This window comes from Mobula birostris, chromosome 24, assembly GCF_030028105.1.
Source record: "Mobula birostris isolate sMobBir1 chromosome 24, sMobBir1.hap1, whole genome shotgun sequence".
Taxonomy (NCBI): Eukaryota; Metazoa; Chordata; class Chondrichthyes; order Myliobatiformes; family Myliobatidae; genus Mobula; species Mobula birostris.
The window spans coordinates 20,847,301-20,873,956 of NC_092393.1; the positions used below are offsets into that span (position 1 = coordinate 20,847,301).

Here is a 26,656-nt window from a genome sequence, read left to right on the forward strand (position 1 = left end):
ACTCCCTTTGTACTGTACTCAGGTCACTAAGGACTCATCTAGATTAAAATGACAAATATGAGAGTTTTAATATGGAACAAGAAAACTCTTTGATGGTAAGGGAGAACAACTTTCTTCAGTATCCTGAGGCACAAATTAGCAGTTTCTTGTACTGACTGTGTCTATAGCATTGGCCCCATCTTATTTAAGAAATGGGATGCCTGCAATGTTTCTCCCAGTTTCAATGAGATGAGTTAAAATGCAGAGCTGAAGAGCTGTGCTGGTGAGTGAAGAACAAAGGGCAATTTGATGGATACCTGAGGAGAATAGATCAAGGAAAACTAAGTGGGATTGGAATTTCTCCAAGGGCTGACATAGAAATTTTGCATTAATTAGCTACCTCCTAAAGAAATGGGCGTAACAAGAATGGGAAAGAAGGAACACAGAACAATGTGGGTGGGGATATCATGTTGGTAACTTGCTGCAAGTATGGCTGAAGTTGGTCACAATGGCTGGGGGTGCCGGAGGGGAAGTGAGTTGACTGGAGCTGTTTCGCTTGTGATAGTTGTCCGTTGGTGTGTGTGTGTGTGTGTGTGTGTGGCGGGGTGGGGGGGTGGGTGAATTGGTCACCGTTACTGGGGAGGAATTAGTACTACCTTCTGGGGTGGGGTGAAGTGAAGCGGGGGAGGGGGGTGGACAGGATGGATGGGAGAAGGCTAGAATTGTCTGCAGTTGGGAAATTGGAGAGGGTGAGTTGTCTGCAGTTTGGGGTTGGTTACAGACGAACGCACTGTGGAGGAGGGGGAGATGGTGGGGTGTTGAGGTTGGCGGACAAGAGGAGGAAGAATTCCATGCAGTGTAAGGGCTGTCGTTGACTACAGTTGCCAGGGGTATTGGCTAAAGCTGCCGCTCCCTCTCCTCCCCTCCTCCTTCCAAGCTCCACGTGTCTGAACAAGCCGTAAACAAGCTCGTTGCCATGGACACGACACGCTGAGCGTCTCACTCCGCAATCGAGCTCCGGGACGAGAGGAGTTCGGCCGCCCCGGACACAGGAGACCCGGAGGGGGTGATCTTGAAGCGAGCAATGGGGGACAGCAGCTCCGATAAGCGGTGGGACTTCCTGCAGGACTATGTGCTGAAGACCATGAAGCTTAAGGCTGATCGCTGGCAGAAGTGTGCGGGCACAGAGGAGTACCGGCTAACGATCCAGGAGTTCCTGGACAGCAGCGAGCGGCTGGTCCTTGTGGTCTCCCTCAGCCAGGCCGGCCTGCTAATGCCCAGCCTAGACTTCCCTAACGTTAGCAAGAACAAAGCCGTCTTCTTCGTCAAGCGCCACAAGGACAAGCTGAACACGGACTCCATGAAGACGAACTTGGTGTTTGGCGACCTGGCTTACTGTCCTCTCGAACAGTTCTCAGCTCTGGTCGACGAGGTAAGGCTAAAACAACCACAGGTGGAAAGAGGAAAGGCCTGCTACTGTAGACCGGGACTCAATGCTTCCTTTTGTGGCAGAATCTACAACTGGGGTCGTCCCATTAAGCCAGGTTGAAGGGAATTGTTTACCTTGAGAGTTGTGCGCTTTTGAATTCTCTTCGCGAAAGGGCTGTGGAAGCATTTTACTTTTTTAAGAACTCGGCGAGCCCGCTGTCCAACAGTATAGAAATCCCGTTGGTTCGGTATCTGGGTTACTGGGAACTGATTATCGGGCTTCCTCTGAACCTAGAGGTTTTCACATCCCATTCTGCCTGAAAACTCGCTCCTACACTCACTGGCGCCTCCCCTGAAACTCACCTGATTGCTTGGTTCTGTTTCCTTTATTCCTTTTTCTTATGTACAGGTTTCACTATAATACGTATATCTTACTAGCTACCATATTCAACTGGGGGGAAAAGCACATTAAAAATTGCGGAGTGTAAGGTTACCCGATAGTGTCGAAATGGGCAGCTGAGGTTTCAAAACGACCATTAAAACGGAAAATGCTGGAAGAAATCAGCAGGTCCGGTGTCAGGCAGCTTGTGAACAAATGTTACAGGTTAAAATTCTGGTGAAGGATATCTGACCTGAAATGCTAACTCTATTTATAGACCATAAGACATAGGAGCAGAATTAGGCCATCTGGCCCATCGAGTCTGCTCCGCCATTCAATCACGGCTGATCCTTTTTTTTCTCTATCTCCGCCTCAACCCCAGTTCCTGGCCTTCTCCCTGTAACCTTTGATGCCATGTCCAATCAAGAACCTTAATTTATTTTACCATAGATGTTATCTTACCTGTTGAGTGTTTCATATTGATGTTAGATATTCAGAATCTGCTCTATTTGATTGATTTTCATTTAAATATCTACAAATTTTTCAGTTAGATATAATTTAGCCATTTAATATCTATTTACCGTAATTCCGTTTTTTTCCTATATTATCCTGTACTGCTGCTGCAAAGTTAACAAATTTCAGGACATAGGCAGGCGATATTGCCTGATTCTGATAATGCTAATCAGTGGTGGAGCAAACACAAAATGCTGAGTAAGTCATTCTTTGCTCCTCTGGTATTTTTCATATTTGTAGTTTTTTGCATTTTTTCTAATTCAACTCAATTCTACTGTTTGGATCTTCAGGTCCGTATTGCACTGCTTTCTTAAATACACTGTCTGCATTGAGTATTATCTGATTGATTTAACATGTAAATAGTGTAATATTGGTGTTTGATAGTGTCCTGACATGTCTACACAGTCAATTATTTAATAATATCTCATGATTTGCAGTGTTGTTATGAAAAATAGTTGGTAGAAAGAACGCAAAAGCCTCGATTAATGGTAAAATGAATTGTATTTACTTAGATAAACTGATTAAGATCATCTGAGAGCTGTTCTGTGCTGTTTCAAGTTCTCTGATTTATGCAGGTACAATAGATCAGATTTTGTTTCCAGTTGAAGTTTATGTGGAGCATTCTGTTGCTTTCTACGTTTCCAGAAGTAGAAAAAGAATGTGACAAATCATGACAAATTCTGCTTTTGTTCACATTTGGAAATTCAGGTAGTGTTTTGGATTGACATCCTGCTCATTCCACCCGCCCCCCCCCCCGAAACTGTAACATGGGGAAGAATGTTCTGTGTGAACATTTTATACCAACTAGTGTCATCAAGAATTTGTATGTATTTCATCTGATAAATTAATACACCATTCTAACCCATCAATAGAATCTGTAATCTTTTTAAAGTCTTGTTTCTTGAGCCAAAGGAGATGATTAATTTAGTATTAATTTGAGTACTATGCAGTGGTTCCACCTGTAATACTAAAGTCCAGAATGCAGATTTTAAATTTGTCTGCGATCCCCTCTGCAGATGAGCTTGCAGACGTGTAAGGAGCCATCAGAACTGTCACAGAGGCTGCAGAGTGAACCTCTGTTTAGTTATGGTTCAAGAGGTGTGACCTGTGGACCAATGCTGCTGGGACACAAGCCGGGGCCTGATCAACTCTGGCTGGGTCACCTGGGCGAGAGTGTCTGATGGTGAAAGACTCAAAACACCCGATGACCCCAGATTACATCAATGATTACGTACCTCAACCTCAGCAGGATTCGTCATGTCTGTACCATGATATTTTAGACCACAAGACTGTAAGACATAGGAGCAGAATTAGGCCATTTGACCTATTGAATCTGCTTCGCCGCTTCATCATGACTGATCCATTTTTCCTCTCAGCCGCAATCTCCTACATTCTCCCCATATCCCATCATATGCTAACCAATCAAAAATCTAGCAACCTCTGCCTTATTCCTCAGACTTGACTTCCGCAGCTGCCCGTGGCAACAAATTACACACATTCACCGCTGTAGCTAAAGAAATTCCTCCTCATCTTTGTTTTGAAAGGATGCCCCTCTACTCTGAGTTGTGTCCTCTGGCCTTAGACACTCCCTCCATTGGAAACATCTTCTCCACTCCATCAAGGCTTTCACCATTCAATAGGTTTCAATGAAGTCACTCCTCCTTCTTCTGAATTGCAGTGAACACAGGCCCAGAGCCGTCAGATGCTGGCCATTTAAACCTGGAATCAGTTCATGAATCTCCTTTGCATCCTCTCCAGTTTCAGCACATCCTTTCGAAGATAAGGGGCTCACAATACTCCAAGTGATGCCTCACCAGTGCTTTATAAAGATTGAACATTATATCATTACTTTTAATGGAGTGATAAAGAAAATTTAGGGAGAGGAATATTTTACAATTGTCCCCAGCAGACTAGATAATGAATATTGTAAATAAGCAAAACATCAGCCAGACTTCATGAAGTTGCAGGAAGTCTACATTAAGTTAGCTTGCCTTTTTGTCCTATGTGGGGTAGTATGTTCCTGATCAAATTAATGTGCATCTAGGGTCCCTATAAACTTTGAAACGTAAGAGACTTAAAATGCTGGAATCTGGAGCAACAAACAAGATGCTGGAGGGACTCAGCAGATCAGGCAGCACCTGCAAAAGGAAACCAGAAGTCTATAATTTGGATTGAGATCTTTCATCCTTCCCTCAGCACTACCTTCCCCATTAATGGTATTGCCTGTGGATCCCTCATTAGTCACCACAGAACACACATAACTGCAGCCGAAGTAAGTCATCTTTAATCCTGAGGGAGTGCTAAAAAAAAACCAGATCTGAAATTCTAGTGCAGCAGATGTAAATTGAAAATCTGCCAGAAATGAAGTTACCTGTTATTTTGACAGGATGCGCCCACACATCTCTGCCTAAGAAGAAATATGTAACTGAGGAGAAAAGCTGTCAAAAAGGATGTTATTTTACTCAGCTTTGAGCATTACTGCTGGATGGAGGAGCTCTTAGCCCTTGAGCATTATCATGAGAGATGTGAATTTTATTTGTCCTTCCTAACCTTTTTTTCCAACATAGGAAATATAGAAGTCTTATTGCTGATGCATAATTGTATTCCTTTTGTTAGTTGTATTGGTAAAAGTAATTTGGGTAACTGGTTATCTGTGTGATGACTGTGACCTGATAATAGGATGTCCTGCTCTAGCCATGAGCATTTTCAGGGATGATGAGAAATCCATTTGCAGTGAACACAGTCCAGTGTCTTCCGCAATGAAAATCATTACCAAGAATGCTTTCATTTTCTTTTTTCTTGTGATCAAAGAGCTGTTCCCCAAACTGATGTATGGATTTCGCATTCACAGGCACAGTGGATGTGATATTCACTTTGCATCAACTCCAAGGAATGTGCTGAGAACAGCACTAATCACTGTCCATGGGTTTTTTGATGTTCTATAAGCCTTGCCTCTATTATTTGGGGTTAACTGACAGCATTCTTCTTAAATTTCACTGGAAATGTTTGTTGCCAAATTTCATCTGCTACAGTTCTGTCTTGTAGGCTGTGATCTTATCCAAAGGATTCACAACAGATGCAACCACAGCACAGACTTGCGTTAAACAAGGTTGTGTCATCACCCCAGAACAACAGGACTTCATTCCTAGCATATAGTTCATGGTGTAGTAGACAGTGGTGATCTCAACCTTTCTGGATATTTCTGAGTTTGAGATACCCAGTAGCAGGATTGTCAGGCTGCTGGAAATATACCACCATTGCTTGTCTGAAGAATGCTCCAAATCCAGGATAACAGAATCAGTGCCAATATCCTTTCTTTGACTACCAAAATCCCCAACAATGAGGTTTTAATTATACTCAATTGACTCCTATAAGCAGACCATTTTTCGTTAATTTTGCCCAGTCCTAGTACTGGAATCCTGAAACAAACACTGCACACATTCAGTCAGAGCAAGTGGTTATCAAGAGAGCAAGAGATCTCCTTGAAAAATGTAACACTCCCACAGATATGTGGAAATGCCTGACCCATGGCTGCTCAAAGTAGACTTGGGAGCATTTGAATGGTCTTGAAAGTCGGAAGCTCTGTGTAAGCAGAGGAAGGAGAGCACCACCTCCAACATTACCTGCACCGTCAAGTCCTTCACCAGTGGCAATCTGCAGGTGCTACATCAGCCTGATTAGCTACCTGAGGATTAATGGAACAGGAGAGAAACCAAGTCATTCTCGAGTGGAGGCACTGCCTGTGCAACCATTAGCAGTTGAGAAAAATGAGGAAGGAGGGGCAAACCAGAGGAAAAATTGAGCATTTGTGCTTGATGAGAAAAAGCAGTTCTCCGTCAGTCCTTTTGGTTTGTCTTAATAGTATGTTGGAGTTCCTTCAGGGACCGTCAGTACTTTATTTCCTTCTTACACTTTAGACTTCTGTGGTATTTTTATTTCTTGCTTAAGTACTACAAAGGTATTTAGCTGCAGGGAGAACTACAGTTTAGGGAGAACTACAGTTTAGTGGAAACATGACAACTTTGATCAGTTTGCAGGAAAATGAATTTGTTTGTTTTTTTTATGTTCTTTGTTGTAAAAAAATGTGTATAATTTATGCTTTCCTTGTGAATGTTGCTATGTGTCTCTGATGCCACTGCTAGTAAAGTTTTTATTGCAACCGAACGTACATGTATTTGTGCATCTGACAATAACCTTTGAGTGATACTGACTAATAAATTACCAGAAAAGTTGATAACATTGTGTGGATGGTAGAAATCTCATTACCTTGGGCAGATGGGCCTGGGCAGCCATGGTTGGCAGCTCACCTAGAAGAAGAAAAACTTTGATCTCAAACCTCTGCTGCCTTGTGGCTATACGCACTCATGGGGCAGGATTTGGGAGTAAACCCTCAGGAAAAATCCAGAGCTGTAGTCCCTATGGTGGTTTCATGTTGAGTTCAACGCTGATGGCAACTCCTGCGATGCAGCTGGCACTGAACTGTATCGGTTTCTGCCATTCTTTGGATTCGTCAGCGTGCTACACGGGTAATAGCTTGCTCTCAATATTGACTGCCCTGGCTTGCATATCACATAGACGACTGGGTTGCAACATCACCCTAACCGAACGAGCACCACAAAAAAAACAATGGGAATAAAATGTTCAGAATCGGTTTATTATCACTGATATACTGTATTTTGTCAAATATGTTGCTTGTGGTAGCAGTACTGTGCAAAACATACAAATTACTGTAAGTTACAATACAAAATAAATAGTGCGAAAGAAGAATGGTGAGTAGTGTTCATGTACCATTCAGAATTCTGATGACAGAGGGGAAATGTTGTTTCTCAAACATTGAGTGTAGGCCTTCAGGTTCCTGTACCTCTTCCCCCAATGTTAGATACAAATATTCCAAAATCCAAAATGCTTCCGGCCCCGAGTATTTTGGATGATGGATGCTCAATCTGTAATGAGATGGGGACATGTCCTAGATGGTGAGGGTCCTTAATTACAGATTCTGCCTCCTTGAGGCGCCACTTTTGAAGATGTTGTCATTGGTTGGGACAATCATTGTTGTTGGCAACACTCTACAGTTCCTTTTGACCCTGCAGATTGGAGTTTCTATACCAGGTGGTGAATCAGCTAGTCAGAATGTTCACCACCATATATCTGTGGAAATTTGCAAGTGCCTTTGCTAACATAGCAAATCTCCTCAAACTCCTAATGAACGATAGCTATTGTCTTGCCGCCTTCGTGCTTGTATCAGTATATTGGGGCCAGAATAGATCTTCTGAGATGTTAGTTCCGTGGAGTTTGAAGCTGCTCACCCGCTCCACTGCTGACCTCTCAATGAGGACTAGTGTATGTTCACCTGACATTTTCTTCCTGAAGTCCACAATCCCTTGCTCTTGCTGATTTTGAGTGTGAGTGTTACAACACCACTCAACAAGCTGATCTGTCTTGTTTAGGATAGGTGGATTTAAAATTAGTCATGATGTTACTGCGTGAAGAGTTTTAACCCAACAGAAGAACTGGATAGCTGCCAGTTTGATTTGAAACTTGTTGCTTGGTAAATTGTGTATTAAGATATCCATAGTTCTGGTGAACTTTATTTGTGATGAGGAACAAAGGATTTTTGGAAGACGGGATAGAGTTATATACCAGGTGTAATTACTCATTATACATCTATTGAGTGCTTAGTGAGAGTTTATATGATAGTGTATTTATTATGATAAAAAGGGGTTGTTACCTTTGTTCTCCGTTGCTAAGCTAGTACCTTGGAAAAGGCTGCTGCTTTGACTGTATTGTAATAGTTGCCTTGTAAACTTTGGCTGCAATCATATTGCTCAAAAGGCTCGTGACCAGAAGCCATAGAATGCAAAGTTCAAGCAACAAGCCAGATTATGGTCGTGGATACACTGTTAGGAGGACCATTGCTTATTTTATCATGATAAGAAAGACTGATTATACATTCATGTTTCAGAAGCCAATGAAAGAATTTAACTGGTCTTTCCCGAGTTCTTGTTCTGACCCAAGGTGTTAATATATTGTCTTATAGGGAATTTAACAACTTTATTTGTGTGAATTACTTGTAAAACTTCAATATGCCTTTGTTTACATTTAATGGGGAAGCTTATTATTGCATTGACTGTAGGATTGAAAGGAAATTCCGATAAATTGTGATAAATCAAAATACTACCAATCTTTTTAATGGCGCATGTAGTTCATCTATTGATTTAATACTCTAATACAGATATAAACCAGAGCCACGGTGATACCAGGAGAATCCACCAGAAATTGACATTGTTCCTTTGTGCTTGTGATGATGTGTTAGATTTAGCTGGAGTTCAGGTTTACACAACTGCCCAAGTGTGTTTATGCATCACAGGTCTTTGTTGAGTCCAAAAGACATAAGATGTAGGAGCAGAATTAGGCCATTCAGCCTATCGTGTCTGCTCCACCATTTCATCATGGCAGATCCTGGATCCCAACCCCATACACCTGCCTTCTCGCCATATCCTTTGATGCCCTGACCGATCAGGAAACTATCAACTTCTGCCTTAAATGTGCCCATGGACTTAGCCTCCTCTGCAGTCTGTGGCAAAGTATTCCACAGGTTCACTACTCCCTGGCTAAAAAGAAAAATCCTCCTTACCTCTGTCATCCCTCAATTTTGAGGCTGTGCCATCTAATTCTGGATACCCCCACCATAGGAAACATGCTGTCCATTCAACATTCGGTAGGTTTCAATGAGATCCCCATGCATTCTTTTAAGTTCCATTGGGTGCAGGCCCAAAGCTTCCAAACACTGCTCCTATGTTAACCACTTCATTCCTGGAATCATCCTTGTGAACCGCCTCTGGACTCTCTCCAATGACAACCAATCCTTTCTGAGATATGGGGCCCAAAACTGTTGACAATACTGTCGACATTCAGTATTTCTTTTTTTTTTAAAATTCAAATTCAAGTTTGATTGACATTGAACCATTCATGGATACCCATGAATGCAGCTGAATGAAACAGAGTTACTCTGAGTCCAAGGTGCAAAACCCAGTACTAACAGTCATACATGACACAAGGTACATATAGCACATATGAGCTAGCACATATAATGTAGCAGTAAAATATAGAGCACCCACTCCAGCATGGATGCCATGCCACACCACATCTGGGCGGCAGCACCACAGCTTGGGGCCCAGTCCTCGCTATAACCAAGGCCACACAGCTGCCCCACCATTCGCCAATAATCCAAAGAACTGGACTTGCAGCATTCCACGTCACCAGTATCCAACAAGATCACAAGAAAAGCAACTAAAATGATCACTCACTGTTAAACTACACACTGACGCCTCTCCGACGTAGGCAGCAGCAGGATTGGCGTCGAGACCAGCTCCTTCAGTTTCCCCACTAACGAGCAGCTCACTGATGGGGTAGTCCTGATTTCCTTTAAGTTCTTAATATCTAGCAGGATCTTGTGATCATAAAAAAATACATTCAAAAAAGACAGTAACACTTTTGCTTGACCCCATAGAAGCCATTGCCTCTGAGTGCGCCACCATCTTAGTCATCTTTTGATGGATTTCTGGGTTTTATCTTTGCAGCAAGGTAGCATTTAATCTTGTGGCTGTTTTCCACTGCCAGTGGGCATCTGATCAAGAGTATGATCAGAAACTTGTATTTGTGGTTCGGGTGCAGAAATGCTCATAGCTGTACAGAGTGAAAGGCAATACTGGGACAAAGGAACCTGAGAATTGGGAGGTAGTGATGGGTAGAGCAGAAAGTTTGTTGGAAAGATGTATCTTTGTGCCAGGAGGTGGAGTGACTATTAATTTCAAAGCTTGGTACACAGCTTATTAAGAATGAATGGTGGAAATGTATACAAATCTAAATACATTTGATAGTGTGGATGATGCTTTGCACAACTCAATGCTGTCCATTGTTCTCCCTAGGTGGTAGTGCCGGTTTTGGCCAATAGAAGGAATCACAACCAATGGCCACAGGTTGTGTCCCAAGATGTCGTGCGCCATGTCCACAACCTGAGGAGCAAAATCTTTGTCATCATGGGGCAAGTGCAGGGAAAAACTCTGCTGCCTCTGCCAGCAGGAGCAGAGAAAGCTGCTACTGTTTTGCACAAAAAGTAAGGACATTTCTAAGAATGTTTCTTTCTGAATAAAAATCCACTTTCCTTTGTAGATGGTTTCCCTTTCTCAACTTTAATTGATTCACCTCCTTTTTGGCATCTCCCAAAATTGCTCTGAAAATAAGTCAGGTTCAGGCTAGATCACCTTCCTTTCCTCTTTAATAAAGTTTCTAATCAGACTCTGCTTATCCTGACCTATCTATCAATGCCACCTCATGAAGTATTACGTCAAAATATTCCTGGACACACTATGTTGTAACCTCAGTGGAAAATAAGGTCAGGCAGGCGTTCTTCCCTGCTATCATCAGCCTGGCATTTCTAAACTTACAGAGATGCTCCATCCATTTACTCTACTCTTTAGGGTGAATGTGCTGTGTCTTCTTAGTGCTTCTGCTGAAGATGAATTAGAAGACTTTGATGCCATTACGAATATATATCATTTAAAATAGCCTTTGTTGCCAAAAGTTAAGATCACAATACAACGTATTCATAAAATACTGTTTCTGAGCAAGTAGTTCTACTTCACATTCTCCTGTCTTGATTCATTTGTTCAGGTTATGATAGAATGAGGTTATGCAGATTTGAAATGTCCTTCAGAGCATCCTTAATTTTAGCTGAGATGGCAATGAACAATCTGCTGCAGGAACTCAGCAGGTTGAGCAGTATTTGTAGGAGGAAAGGAATTGTCAACTTTTTAAGTTGAAACCCTGTATCAGGATTCCTGATCTTAGCTGTATTTGTTTGGGTGCATCTTCATTCACAGCCAAACAGTTCTGGAAAAGAACCTGCTGCAAGCTTTGCAGTCTTCCTCGCTGTCCACTACACCCCCAATCTTGGTGTCATCACAAATTTGCTGATCCATTTTACGATATTATTATCCAGGTCATTGATATAGATGATAAACAACAACAGATTCAGCACCGGTCCCTGTGGCACACCATTAGTCACAGGCCTCCAGTTAGAGAGGCTACAATTAAATGAGGCAGACTCTTTGTCCAAATGGCCTAAAACATAAAATTATTCTAGTATGTCTAACTAAGCATGGTTTCAGAAGCCTGTAATAAAAAAAATTAAATGAGATTTGTAATCTATCCTAGGGGCAGGAGATGGACAAGACCACCTTGTCTCTGATCTGGCTGTATTTTCACCAGCTGAAAAATCCAGTTTTGGGATAATAGATGGAAAGCAAAATTATATTTAATACATGTCTCTGATCTTCCTGCAGTGGTGATAATATAGATAAAGGAATTGCACATGTTGTAGAATCGATTATAATTGATTGGAGCCACCAGGTCAATGAGGTGCTTAAGAGGGACTCATCTGAACCTTTGCTTGCTGGCCACAATCCCAACCCAAATGTGGAACTGGAGTTCTGGAAAAACAGGTAATATTCTTTGAAAGAAGCTTGGACATGGTGAGAAATTTGCATCTTTAGGCATAGATATAATTTCTTTGCATATGATATGTTAAAATATTAACAAGCATCCTATATGCAGAGGAGAGTTTGGCAATTATCTTCTGTATTTACCAAGACAAAATGACCAATTCTGAATCATGGTGAAATTGTTGCATAGTTCCTTTGCTTTCCGACAGACTTCAGTTTGCAGTGATATACTTCTTGCTTGTTATGCTGATGGTGCTTCAGGCAGCAATGAAGATCCTCCATCTCAGTCTGTCCTTGGCCATCTTCTCTATTGTGCCCCAGGTGCAAAGAAATGGTGGACAAACAATAAGTACTTTGCGTTATTCTTCACTGAGAAAGACAGAGAACATAGAACATAGAATAGTACAGCATAGTACAGGCCCTTCGGCCCATGATGTTGTGCCGACCCTTAAACCCTGCCACCCATATAACTCCCCCACCTTAAATTCCTCCATATACCTGTCTAGTAGTCTCTTAAATTTCACTAGTGTATCTGTCTCCACCACTGATTCAGGCAGTGCATTCCATGCACCACCAACTCTCTGAGTAAAAAAAAACTTCCTCTAATATCCTACTTGAACTTCCCACCCCTTACCTTAAAGCCATGTCTTCTTGTATTGAGCATTGGTGCCCTGGGAAAGAGGCACTGGCTGTCCACTCTATCTATTCTTCTTAATATCTTGTATACCTCTATCATGTCTCCTCTCAGCCGCCTCCTCTCCAGAGAGTAAAGCCCTAGCTCTGTTAATCTCTGATCATGATGTATACTCTCTAAACCAGGCAGCATCCTGGTAAATCTCCTCTGTACCCTTTCCAATGCTTCCACATCCTTCCTATAGTGAGGCGACCAGAACTGGACACAGTACTCCAGGTGTGGCCTAACCAGAGTTTTATAGAGCTGCAACATTACCCTGTGACTCTTAAACTCTATCCCTCGACTTATGAAAGCTAACACTCCATAAGCTTTCTTAACTACCCTAACTACCTGTGAGGCAACTTTCAAGGATATGTGGACACATACCCCCAGATCCCTCTGCTCCTCTACACAACCAAGTATCCTGCCATTTACTTTGTACTCTGCCTTGGAGTTTATCCTTCCAAAATGTACCACCTCACACTTCTCCAGGTTGAACTCCATCTGCCACTTCTCAGCCCACTTCTGCATCATATCAATGTCTCTCTGCAATCTTCGACAATTCTCTACACAACACCACCAACCTTTGTGTCGTCTGCAAACTTGCCAACCCACCCTTCTACCCTCACATCCAGGTTGTTAATAAAAATCATGAAAAGTAGAGGTCCCAGAACCAATCCTTGTGGGACACTGCTAGTCACGATCCTCCAATCTGAATGTACTCCCTCCACCACGACCCTCTGCTTTCTGCAGGCAAGCCAATTCTGAATCTACCTGGCCAAACTTCCTTGGATCCCATGCCTTCTGACTTTCTGAATAAGCCTACCATGTGGAACCTTGCCAAGTGCCTTACTAAAATCCATGTAGATCACATCCACTGCACTATCCTCATCTATATGCCTGGTCACCTCCTCAAAGAACTCTATCAGGCTAGTTAGACATGATCTGCCCTTCACAAAGCCACGCTGACTGAACCTGATCAGACCATGATTCTCTAAATGCCCATAAATCCTATCTCAAAGAATCTTTTCCAACAGCTTTCCCACCACAGACGTAAGATTCACTGGTCTATAATTACCCGGACTATCCCTACTAGCTTTTTTGAACAAGGGGACAACATTCACCTCCCTCCAATCCTCTGGTACCATTCCCGTGGACATAAAGATCCTAGCCAGAGGCTCAGCAATCTCTTCCCTCACCTCATGGAGCAGCCTGGGGAATATTCCGTCAGGCCCCGGGGACTTACCCGTTCTAATGTATTTTAACAACTTCAACACCTCCTCTCCCTTACTATCAACATGCTCTAGAACATCAACCTCAGTCATATTGTCCTCACCATCCCCAAGTTCCTTCTCTTTGGTGAATACCGAAAAGAAGTATTTATTGAGGACCTTGCTCACTTCCACAGCCTCCAGGCACATCTTCCCACCTTTATCTCTAATTAGTCCTATCTTCACTCCTGTCATCCTTTTGTTCACATAATTGAAGAATGCCTTGGGGTTTTCCTTTACCCTGCCTGCCAATGCCTTCTCATGCCCCATTTTTGTTCTCCTCAGCCCCTTCTTAAGCTCTTTTCTTGCTACCCTATATTCCTCAATAGACCCATCTGATCCTTGCTTCCTAAACCTCATGTATGCTGCCTTCTTCCACCTGACTAGATTCTCCACCTCACTTGTCACCCATAGTTCCTTCGCCCTACCATTCTTTATCTTCTTCACCTGGACAAATTTATCCCTAACATCCTGTAAGAGATTCCAAAGCATTGACCACATGTCCATAGTACATTTCCCTGCAAAAACATCATCCCAATTCACACCCGCAAGTTCTAGCCTTATAGCCTCATAATTTGCCCTTCCCTGTCATGTACCCCGTGATGGGAATAAAGAACCAGCAGAGTTGGAAAACACTTTGGAGTCCAGTGTTACTATTAACTAATAATATTTATTAGTAACTACGCAATACTGTAATATAAATGTCGATAAATCAAGCAGGTTAGCAATGATTACATAAATCAGTAAGTGTGGAAATATATATGAAAAACCAAGCTTCTTCATGTCTAGGGGTAAAAAGATAGAGTCTTACGATAATGAGTAAAGTTCAGTTCAGTTCGTGGTATTGAGTTGAGTAGTGATGGGGAGAGGGAGAGATTTGAGTCTTCAGTTGAGCTGACGTCGCTGATCTTCTCGTTGTCCTCTGAAGTCCTTTAAAAGTCATCGACTGTGACATCAACAAAGGGGACCGGTTTTCTGTGGTGGAGCTATCACCAGTCACTGCCTTTTCTTTTCACTGCAAGAGCCACTGATCGATCCTCCAAAAACCCACTTTTTCCGCGGGCACAACGAAGCTCATTCAGTGTCCACAAACATGTGTCTGAGGTCTATCATCTGACCTCCTATTTATCTCACCGTGCTGAGCATCAACTGTCATTCAAATTACTCCTCCTTCCTCTCTGTGTGTAAGAAATGCAAGCAGGCAAATATCCTTGGAGAAGTATCAACACGCTGCCGAAAAATCATAACGTTGATTGTCCATCAAACAACGCCCTCGGTTACCATAGCAACTTACGAGCTGCTTGGTGCCATCTCTCTCTCCAACTCAGCAGAAATCCAAAAGTTACTTCCAGTGCCTTAAAGCAACAGTCCAAAAGTTAGTCTTTGTCCCTCTCTCTCTTTTCAAAACAACATGTCAGTGTTAAATAACTCTCTCTTTCTCTCTCTTTTCAAAAGCCCAGTCTATAGGGGTAATTCAGGACCCCATCACAGTTAAAAAATTTGCTGTCCCCTCTAATTCTGTCCATTTCTATGATAATGTTAAAGGCCAGGGAACAGTGGTAACTATCCCCCAGATGCTCACCCACTGAGAGATCTGTGACCTGACCCGGTTCGTTACCTAATATTAGATCTAGTATAGCATTCCCCCAGTCGGCCTGTCCACATACTGTGACAGGAATCCATCCTGGACACACTTAACAAACTGCCCCGTCTAAACCATTGGAACTAATCAGGTACCAATCAATATTAGGGAAGTTAAAGTCACCCATGATAACAACCCTGTTATTTTTGCATCTTTCCAAAATCTGCCTCCGAATCTGCTCCTCGGTACCTCTGCTGCTACCAGGGGGCCTATAGAATACCCCCAATAGAGTAACTGCTCCCTTCCTGTTCCTGACTTCCACCCATACTGACTCAAAAGAGGATCCTGCTACATTACCCACCCTTTCTGTAGCTGTAATAGTATCCCTGACCAGTAATTCCACCCCTCCTCCCCTTCCCCTCCCTCTCTATCCCTTTTAAAGCACTGAAATCCAGGAATATTGAGAATCCATTTCTGCCCTGGTGCCAGCCAAGTCTCTGTAATGGCCACTACATCATAATTCCATGTATATATCCAAGGTCTCAGTTCATCACCTTTGTTCCTGATGCTTCTTGCATTGAAGACATGAGCAATATGTCAGAAATTCAAGAGGGTTGGGGCAGAAGTGAGTGTAATTCCTATTACTAAGGAGAAGGTGCTTGGGAAGCTGACAGGTCTGAAGGTAGATAAGTCACTTGAACCAGATGGACTACACCCCAGGGTTTTGAAAGAGGTTGTTGAAGAAACTCTGTAAGCATTAGTAATGATCTTTTTAGAATCACTAGAATCTGGAATTGTTCCAGAGAACTGGAAAGTTGCAAGTGTCACTCCACTCTTTAAGAAAGGAAGGAAGCAAAAGAAAGGAAATTATAGGCCAGTTAGCCTGACTTCAGTGGTTGGGAAGACGCTGGAGTGCATTAGGATGAGGTTTTGGGGTACTTGGAGGTGCATGATAAAGTAGGCCAAAATCATCATGGTTTCCTTAAGGGAAAATCTTTCCTGACAAATTTGTTGGAATACTTTGAGAAAATAACAGGCAGGATAGACAAAGGAGAGTCAGTGAATGTTGTTTAGTTTTAAGAAGGCCTTTGGCAAGGTGCTGCACATGAGGCTGCTAACCAACATAAGATTCCATTGTATTACATGGTTAGAAGATTGGCTGATTGGCAGGAGGCAAAGAGGGGGGAATAAAGAGGCTGTTTTCTGTTTGGCTGACTAGTGGTGTTCCACAGTGGTCGGTGTTGGTACTGCTTATTTTCATGTTAAATGTCAATGATTTGGATGATGGAATTGATGGCTTTGAGGCAGTTTTGCAGGTGATATAAAGACAAGTGGAAGAGTAGGTAGTGTTGATGAGCAGGGAGTCTGCAGAAGGACTTAGACAGATTGGGAGAATGGGCAAGGAAGTCCTATATGGAATACAATGTAGGGAAGTGCATGGTTATGCACTTAGGTAAAAGGGTAAAGGCACAGATTAGTTTCTAAACGATGAGAAAGTTCAAAAATCAGAGGTGCAAAGAGTCTTGAGAATCCTTGTGCAGGATTCCTTAAAGGTTAACTTAGATTATTAGTCATTGCAAAGGAAGGCAAATTCAATGTTAGCATTCATTTTGAGAGGACAAGAGTACAAGAGCAAGGATGAAATGTTGAGGCTTTATAAGGCATTGGTCAGACCACACTTGGAGTATTGTGAGCAGTTTTAGGCCCCTTGCCTGAGAAAAGATGTGCTGACATCGGAGAAGATCTGGAGGAGGTTCACGAGAATGATTCCGGGAATGGAAGGTTTAACGCAAGAGGGGTGTTTGACTCTGGGCCTGTGCTTGCTGAAGTTTAGAAGCATGGCGGTGGGGATCTCATTGAAACCTATTGAATATTGAAAGGTCTATTTAGAGTGGATGTGGAGAGGATGTTTCCTACAGTGGGAGAGTCTAGGACCAGGGGCACTGCCTCAGAATCGAGGGCCATCCATTTAGAACAGAGATGAGGAAGGAATCTCTTTTGCCAGGTGGTAGTGAATCTTTGGAATTCATTGGCACAGATGCCTATGGGGGCCAAGTTGTTGAGTATATTTAAAGCGGAGGTTAAGAGCTTCTTGATTAGTTTGTGTGTCAAGGGTAATGGGGTTGAGAGGGATAATAAATCAGCCATGATGGAATGGCAGAGCAGATGTGATAGGCTGAATGGCCTAATTCTGCTTCTATGTCTAGTGCTATAAGATGGGATTTATGAGTGGTTGCCTACTGTTTGATTGATGGGCTGTCTGTTTCCATTCTGTATGACTCTAAGTTGAGCTGTAACTCAGTTACATAGGAGCAGGAGGATGGTAGAATCTAAACCAATGTTTCCCTGTTGTTGTGCAGTGGTAAACCTGTTTCATCCTTCCACGCAATATCTACCAGTACATATGGTTTCCTATGCTTGGATATATTTTTAGATTTATATCTATGTTTATTTGCAAAATGTATCAAGTCCAGAAGAAATTTTAAGGGTCAACATGATTCATTTTATTTTATTAAAATCATCCTTTCATTTTCTGGGAAGTTTTGGATGTTTTATTTCTGCTTCATTACATCTTGTTAGGTTCAAGATGCACCACATAGAGAATTGCATTTGCAGGTCATTCTTCAGTAATTTGCTTCTGATTTATTTCGACTGTATCAACTTCTGTTGTGGAAGATTTCTCCCAGCTGAAGTCAACAGAAGTGAACTTTAGTGAAAAAGTGAAAAAATATTCTCTTTGCCAATGAAATTAGCAGTAAATATTTTGTTTGCATTTTATCTCAGGCAGTCATTTGGATTACTGAAACAATCTATAGTTGTCCCAGATTAGTAAATTTGAAAGCAAAGTTCCACTCCACATTGTAATGAGTGAACTACTGTACTGAATATTACTGAGGAAGACAATAGGCTGAAATTTCACCTGCAAACAGCTGGCTGATGTTCAAACACCATGCTCAAATGAAGAAAAAATTGTAATTTAAGAAATACAGTTAAATCACACTCAACTGTCATGCCAACATTCATTGGAAAGGTGTCATTGATGAAAGGAGTAGTGTAATAGAATATCACATTATATTTAAAAAATGTTTCTCCTAATGCTTTAGAGGATTAAAAAAAAGCTAATAAAGTTCATTTTTTCTACTGCTGTTAAAAATTCAATTGCATTTAATTAGATGAACAGTAAAATTGTGCTTCTTTATGACTGTTGTATAACATTGGTAAAATATTGCATGCCACCTATCTGATGCTTTGTTGATGTATTTACTAATCATTATTCCTTGATGTTTTCAAGGTGCAGTAATCTGAAATGTATTTATGATCAACTGAGATCTAGAAAAGTAAGAAAGATGGTGGAGCTTCTGGAGAGGATGGAGAGCAGCTATTTTCCAGTATTTAAAACAATGTTTAGTGATGTTGTTGCAGGTATGATGACATCAAATTCACCAGATAAACCAAGACACTCCTTTAAATTCTTCAATTCAGTTGGTGAACTATGATTTACTCTTTTATTTTAAATGTTCTACATCCATTATTTTTTCCAACTGGCTTCACTTATCTGGATTGCATTAATGAAGGCAAGGAATTTCTAGATGTCTATTTGCAGAACAATTTCAGTAAGTTAAAAAGAGAATGATGGAAATACTCAGCAGGTTGGGGAAAGAAATAGAGTTAATGTTTCAGGTTAATGACAGTCTGTGAAGGAAATTCAACGATTGTTTAAGTTTAAAATAGCCATTGCCCTCAAGTATTCTTATTTTTGTTCCGCTCTCCACAATTACTGTTGAGCGTTTCAAGCTTTTTATACTATATGTAATATTTTGCTGTATATTTTTTCTTTCACCCTTGCATCAGTAAATGGGTAGAGATTTTGTTTAAGAGAGCTAGGTTCTGGTCAAAATTGTAAACATAGCTAGGAGTAGGAAGCTGTGTTGATTATGCGTGCCATTATGTGTAGATGCATTGCTCTTTCATTTTCCTTCCTTTGAATATTCCTCTATAGATCATGACTAGGGATTTGCAAATGTTTTCTTTCCTTTAATATCCCTCAATCTTTCCTTTCCGCGTACCCATCTAAATGCTTTTTTAAATTTGTACCGAACTCAAGATCTTCCTCTGGCACCTTGTTCCATATACCCACTACATGAACAATTTACCCCTTGAGGCCCTCTTGCCTTAAACCTATACCCTCTAGTTTTTGATTCCTTTTCTCCTGGGGCAAGAACATGTGCATTCTGTCCCTCATGATTTTATCTGCCTCAGTAAGGCACCCCTCCGTCTCCGTCACTTCGAGGAATGAAGTCCTAGTCTGTTCAACTTCTCTCTATAACTGAGGCTCTTGAGACTTGACCACATTTCTGTAAAATCTTTGCACTCTTTCCTATCATAGGGTAACCAAAATTGTACATATCAGGTGTTGACTCACCTATAACTTATGTAGACAAAGTAAATGGTGGAAAGTTTTAGCTTTGCGCATACAATGGTAAATAGAAAATCATTGGAAGGGTTAATTCTTTGTAGGTCATGAGTTCAATTGCTAAAAATTTGAGTACTGGATGTTAATGCAAATTATAAAATTGCTATATTTTCTCTACAAGAAGTCCATGTTTCCTTGAAAATATTTTTCATGGTGTAATTTGGGTTGCTTTATTTTGCTGTCTACCATCAGCTCTGACAGAAGCAAGGGATATTAACGTGCATTTGAAGCCACTCCAGCGCCATTTTGAGGATATTGAGAATGCAGAATTCACTGAGCTGAAGCCCTTGCTTAGCTGCTTCATGCATGTAGTGTGCCTGATCTGGACCAGATCTAAGTACTACAACACTCCAGCACGTATCATAGTCCTTCTGCAGGAGACCTGCAACCTTCTTATTCAGCAGGTATGGGAACTGGCAGTGCTCTGTGCAGTACAGAGGAACCTCATCAGTGTGTAACTGCAGGAAATCTCCAATTATCTTTTATCTTACTATTTAGGAAATCCTAATGGTTCAGCATCTGACTCACTGGGTAAAGTTTGCCTGGTTCCATGGCTGCTCACCGGAGTTGAATAGCAACACTGGTCCTTTTCCTTCAGTAGAGTTGGGTTCCCAGTTCCCATTCTTTCTTTCCACTCACTGAAATCCTCATTCCCACTTTCTCCTTCTGCTCACTGGGATCCCAGTTCCTTTTTCCCCTTTACACTCACTGGGAACCTGGTTCCTGCATTCCTCCAACTCAATTAGGCCTCTTTCCACTGTACAAAACCTCAGTTGCCACAGTCCAATTCAACTTAATTGAAAAATATATTATGTTACGAACACTGCAACGTCAAATGCCTTAACTCAAGCTACCAATATCCACCACTGTCCTAAATTTATTATTAGACTGTGTTACGTATATAAAATGAGTGAATTTAAAGATAGGTCCACAAGAAACTGATGCTGGTATCAGGGGAAAAACACAGCTGGAGGAATTCAAAGGTTCTGTGGAGGTAGAAGAATAGTGGACATTATGGGTCGAGACTCTGTATCAGAACTGAGTGTAGAGTGGAGATGAGAGGAGGCTGAGAGGTGAGGCTGGCAAGTGACAGGTAGAGGTAGATGTAGATGATGGAGTGAGGTGGGGGAGGGAGGAGTGGAGTTAAGGACAAAGGCTGGGAGGTGATGGGTGAAGACAAGCAAGAGCTGCAGATGATGCAATCTGATGAGAAAGGAAGGTGATGAGTGAAAGCACATAAGCGAGGGTTGCTGTGCATATGGGAACAGCGGGGAGAATGGATAGGGGACCAGGTGGGTTAAATGTGTGGGTCTTAGGCAGATGGAACCAGGTGGGGAAGGGAGTAACCGATTAACACGGGGCTAGACTCTGTAATTCTATGATTGGTGAGTTTGGAAAATTTGCCAGTCTCACACCATTACAGTTTAAAACATAATGGATCATTGGAGTTTAACTGTTCTGTTTTCATTGACATCTGGTGACATCTTGTTCGATTTGAGTGTATTTGTAATAACTTGGAGTAATTGAATATAGCTGATGACACATCATCCTATTTTGTGAGAGATTTCCTTTCATTTATTTCCTGACTTTGATTTAGATCTGTAACTTATCTAACCACAAGGACAAGAAATCTCACCAAAGTCTCTACTTCCTCAGGAGGCTAAAGAAATTTTATACTTCCATCGACCCTTACAGATTTTTATTGATGCAGTAGAGAAAGCACATATCTGGATGCATAGCAGCTCGATAAGACAACTACTTTGCCCATGACCACAAGAAACTGCAGAGACTGGTTATAGAGTTCAGCACATCATGGAAACAAGCTGCCTCTCTATGGGTTCTGTCTTACCTTTTTTGCTGCCCCAGTAAAGCAGCCAGCTTATTCAAAGACCCCCATCCACCCCGACATACTTTCTTCTCTGAAAGCACATACTCCAGTCTCAGGGACAGCTTCAATCTTGCTGTTGTAAGACTATTGAATGGTTCCCTAGTACAATGAGATGGACTCTTGACCTCACAATCTACCTCATTATGAACTTGCGCCTTATTGTCTATCGGCACTGCACTTTCTCTGTAGTTGTTACCCTTTATTCTGCATTCTGTTATTTTACCTTGTAGTCTGAATGCACTATGTGATGAATTGAGCTGTATGAACAGTATACAAGACAAGCTTTTCACCGTATCTGTGATGATATTCCAATTCCAATTAGTAAACCCGTAGAACGTCACAGTGGCATTGCTGGTAAAGCTGCTACCTCATAGTCTCGATGACCCGGGTTCAGCCTTAACTTTTGGTACTGTCCGTGTGGAGTTTGCCAGATTTTCCCTGAGACCCAAGGTTTCTTCCTACAGTCCAAGATGTTCTATTTGGTAGATTAATTGACTACTTGCGATTGTCCACAGATGTTATGGAATTTGGTGGGAGCTGATGAGCATGTCATAGGTTGAGTGCAGGATTAGTCATTTAGACAAATCCACGATTTTTGATGCCACAGGGCCTGTTGCAGTGTGTATGACTCCTTGACAAAACTCTTATGAATCCTTCACTGTTACTCTGCTCTTCCATGTTATTATGTTGCTTTTAAAGTCAGGCCAGCATCCAGACTTCCCCATGAATCAGAGTTCCATGTTGCATTCTGTCAGTGCTACAATAGCAGTCCAACATCATTTGGTTGCTGTACTTTCCAAAGTTTTTTTTCCCTTTTTGTTGTTTTAAGAAGATGGTCCAGCCTTCATTGGACTATGCTGGAAGTAGTATTGAGCTCCTTAGAGACTGAGCCGTGCACATGCTGGAAACAGCCCCATGTTCCACTCTGTAAAATTCCCCATGTGGTAACAATGTCCTTCTGCTTCATCATTGGGTTTATTCTGTCCTTGCATGTTGCAGGCTCATGCTTATGTCAACCCAGAGGACATCCTGAAGGGTGAAGTGGATGAGAGTTTGAGCAAAGTGCGGGAAACTGTTGACATCCTTTGCTTTTTCAAGCACGTTTTTGATGAAAAGCGTGAAAGTATGCCAAGTTATTATAAGGAAGGTGAGAATGTGAAAGAGTGGGACTTTAACTCTCTGCTGATCTTTGCCCGAATGAACTGCTACCTCAAGAGACTTGAACAGATCGAGGTAAGGATGATCACTTTTGGTGATGCCATCATCTACACTTGGAATTAAAATTAATCTTGCATCCTTTAGTCCTCTTTTCAGAAACCACTTTTGTGTATGTATAAGGGATATCCAGCTTTGTGTCATGCTTTTATGCCAATTTGCCTTTGGTCTAGTTCACAATGTAGGCAGCTAACGCAGAAAACCATTATCATTGTTTTCCTCATTCACCTTATAAATTAACTGAGGACTTTTATTTTTCTTGTAAGCTTAACAATTAGTGGTTGTGGCTGTGCTGTGTGGAAACTGAAGAGACAAAGATGCTCCAAACATATGTCTCAATATTTTCGTGGTATCAAGAATTGAATGATAAAGATGCAGTAATGTTTAATATAGTCAGCAATGAGAAATGATGAAATATCTGGAAAATAACCAAGTTTAGGAAGCTGAATGAAATGGTTTCCTATTTATTTGAAATCTTGAATATCTGGATTTTTTTTTCATGACATTTGAAAGTAATCTGACAAATTAATTTATTTCTGAGTAATTGTTTTTGAAACTCATAAATGTTACTGCAATATTAATAGCAGCAGAGCCACTATTTTTCTTTGTGTGATTGGCCATTCGTGATTGAGCTCATTTTTTACTGTTGAAGTATTTGTATCACATTATGAACAGATATAACTCTACAATTATTAGTACACTTCAGCTCCTACTGAATCACAGAGTCGTGCTGAATCTTGTGTCTTTAGATGTACTTATAATTATGGCACATATCAGTAAGTATGTGCCTCTGCTGCAAACAGGAATTATCAATGTCTCCTGAAAAATTTAATCAAAATGACTTTTACTGCTCCTAATCTTCTGTGAAGAAGAGGAGGTTCAATAACGTTCGTCTCCTTTGAGGCTTATTCATTTTTATTGATGTCTTTTAGTTCTGCGCATAATCTGTTTCTTCATTTTTCTCAGTATATTTGAAAAATGAAATGATGTCTTATTTCAATTTTTTTTTCCTCCAAGGTTATGTAGTTGCGATGCTATCTTCATTACTCGGGGCAATATTCTCACTGTAGCCATAAGAAAGAGAAGGGATGTTGATCACGATTATAGAAACTCTTAAGGGGAAGCATATTCCGAAAAGCACATGCTCTTGAGTAGGCTGTGATGTAAAAAATAGATTTTAAAAACATTACTTCCATTCAGCCAACTATGTTTATAATGTATTCGTGTTATTAGCTGGTTACCAATCTATTTTCTGGAAGTGAGTTGGTTATTTATATAGTATAATAAGGCTCTGCATTAATTACCATTTTAAATCTTGACACTGGCTGAGTGGGCTTCCTGGGCTTGGGGAAAGGCAACGGCTAAAGAAGTGAGACTGCTAATCCTGAGGGTAAATGCTATTTCATTTACTTGTTGGTTCTAGTCCATTTGGTTCCCTATTCCCTATTGATGGACTAACTTCTGATCCAATCTCCCTGTCCATCTCCCCCACAAACCCTGGGTTTCTGATCTCTTAAACTACTGCAGAGGCCAATATCCAAGGCTTCAATATCAGCATTCTCTCCATTGAGTCTATCATCTCTCATCCTGACTCTTCTGCTGCCTAGTCTGAGACCTGAATTGAGAAAAATATTCTTTTACACATGGAATTGTTATCATTAGGGAAACATCCTGTGGTAAGGAGATGCAATTGTAAGATTCAAAAGCTAATTGGCGAAATACTTCAACAAATACATGGATTTACGGAAAGTCTTCCAAATCTCTTCCAATGATTTGCATAGACATGAAGAGTGAATGCATTGTCAATCTAGGATTTTATGAATGTCCTTGGGTAATCAAAGAATGGTGAGCCTGTGGCCGTCCATCATCTATTACATTGCAAGTAATTGGATATGTCTAGGTATTATTGTTGTTCTCAGATGGTTGACAGGACTTAAATCAGTGAAGAAAGTTATCAAGAAATACAGATGGATCTTGATCATCTGGGTAAAGTGGGCTGAGGAATAACAAATGGAGTTTAATTTAGATAAGTGCAAGGTGTTGCATTTTTGAGAAGTCAAACCAGAATCAGGAATTCACAGTGAATGGGTAGGGTCCTGCAGAGCATTATAGAACAGAGGGTTCTTGGAGTACAAGTACATAGTTCCCTAAAGGTGGTATCGCAGGCAGACAGAGTGGTGAAGGCACTTTTCAGTATGCTGGACTTCATCGGATAGGGCACTGAGGGTGTCTAGAAACTGATTCATTATGTTGAGTTTTATAAGATGTTCGTAAGGCTACACTTGCATTGTGTTCATTTTTGGTTATCTTGCTATCGGAAAAGTTCCATTAAGCTTGAAAGAGTGCAAAATAGATTTATGAGGATATTGACTAGACTGAAAGAACTGGGTTATAGAAAGAAGTTATGAAGCTCGGACTTTATTCTTTGGACTGTAGGAGACCGGAGGTGGGGGGTGGGGGGAGGGGAGGGTGATCTTAAAGAGGTGCATACAATCATGAATATGGAAAGGGTAAATGCATATAGTCTTACCATTGGCAAGCATGAACTACAGGTCATAGGTGCCCAAGAAGAGCAATCTAATTAGCAGCCAGTAGCACTCATATCTGTTGTGACGAAGTGCTTGGACAGGGTGGTCATGGTTGGAATTAACTCCTTCCTGAGCAAGGGTTTGGACCTGGATCCATTGCAATTTGGCTACTGCCCCAGCAGATCTACAGCAGATGCAATCTCATTGGCTCTCCACTCAACTTTGGAGCATTTAGACAACAGCAAAACATAGCTCAGGCTGCTGTTCATTGATTACAGGCCAGCATTAAACATCATCATCCTCTCATTACTTATCAACAAGCTTCAAAACATGGGTCTCTGCAAGTAGATCCTCAGCTTCCTTATTGGGAGATCATAGTCAGTGCAGATCGGAAACAAGGCTGCCTCCTATCTGACAGTCAATGCAGCCACAACTCAATATATAAGCTTAGCCTACTTCTCTACTCTTGCTCCACTCTTGACTGTATGCCTAGACACAACTCCAATGCATCTATAAATCTGATGATGATGATACTGTTTGCAGAATCTCTGGTGATGCGGAGGTGTAGAGGACTGAGACAGATTGGCTGGTTGAGTGGGGTTACAGCAACAACCTTGCACTGAACATCAGCAAGACCAAGGAATTGATAGTGGACTTCAGGAAGGGGAAGTTGGGAGAACACATAGTAGCCCTCAATGAGGTGTCAGTGGTGGAAAGGGTGAGCACTTTAAGTTCGTGGGCGTCAACATTTCAGAGAACTTATCTTAGGCCCAATACATTGATGCAATCATGGAGAAGCACACTAGTGACTCTGCTTCATTGGGATTTTTAGAAAATTTGATATGTCAGCAAAGACTCCAGGAGATTTCTATAGATGTTTGATGGAGAGTATTCTGACTGGTTGCAGCACAGCCTAGTGTCAAGGCTCCAATGCACACAATTGCAATAGGCTGCTGAGGGTTGTAGCCTCAGCCAGCTGTGGTGTGGGTACAACATTTCCCATCATTAGTGACATCTGCTACCTCACGATGGTAGCATCAATCATTAAGGACATTCACCGTCTGGGACCTGCTGTCTTCTCATTATTAATAATGGGGAGGAGATGCAGGAGCCTGAAACCCACACTCAACATTTTAGGAACAGTTTCATCCACTTCATGATCAGAATTCAGAATGGTCTCTAAACTCACGAATATTACAGTATTATTCATCATTTGCACATTT

At 41.4% G+C, this 26,656-nt stretch overlaps 1 protein-coding gene across 1 annotated transcript in view; it reads left to right on the top strand.

Annotated features, from left to right (window-relative positions):
• Positions 1-994: 994 nt before the first annotated feature.
• The window catches only part of dnah9 (dynein, axonemal, heavy chain 9), a 586,329-nt gene continuing 560,667 nt past the window's right edge, over positions 995-26,656 (top strand). Inside the window, exons 1-6 of the mRNA XM_072242702.1 lie at positions 995-1,411; positions 10,228-10,415; positions 11,644-11,802; positions 18,621-18,751; positions 19,995-20,206; positions 22,690-22,923. Coding sequence (XP_072098803.1) covers positions 1,064-1,411; positions 10,228-10,415; positions 11,644-11,802; positions 18,621-18,751; positions 19,995-20,206; positions 22,690-22,923 — 1,272 coding nt within the window. The 5' untranslated portion in view covers positions 995-1,063. The remainder of the gene's footprint in view (positions 1,412-10,227; positions 10,416-11,643; positions 11,803-18,620; positions 18,752-19,994; positions 20,207-22,689; positions 22,924-26,656) is intronic.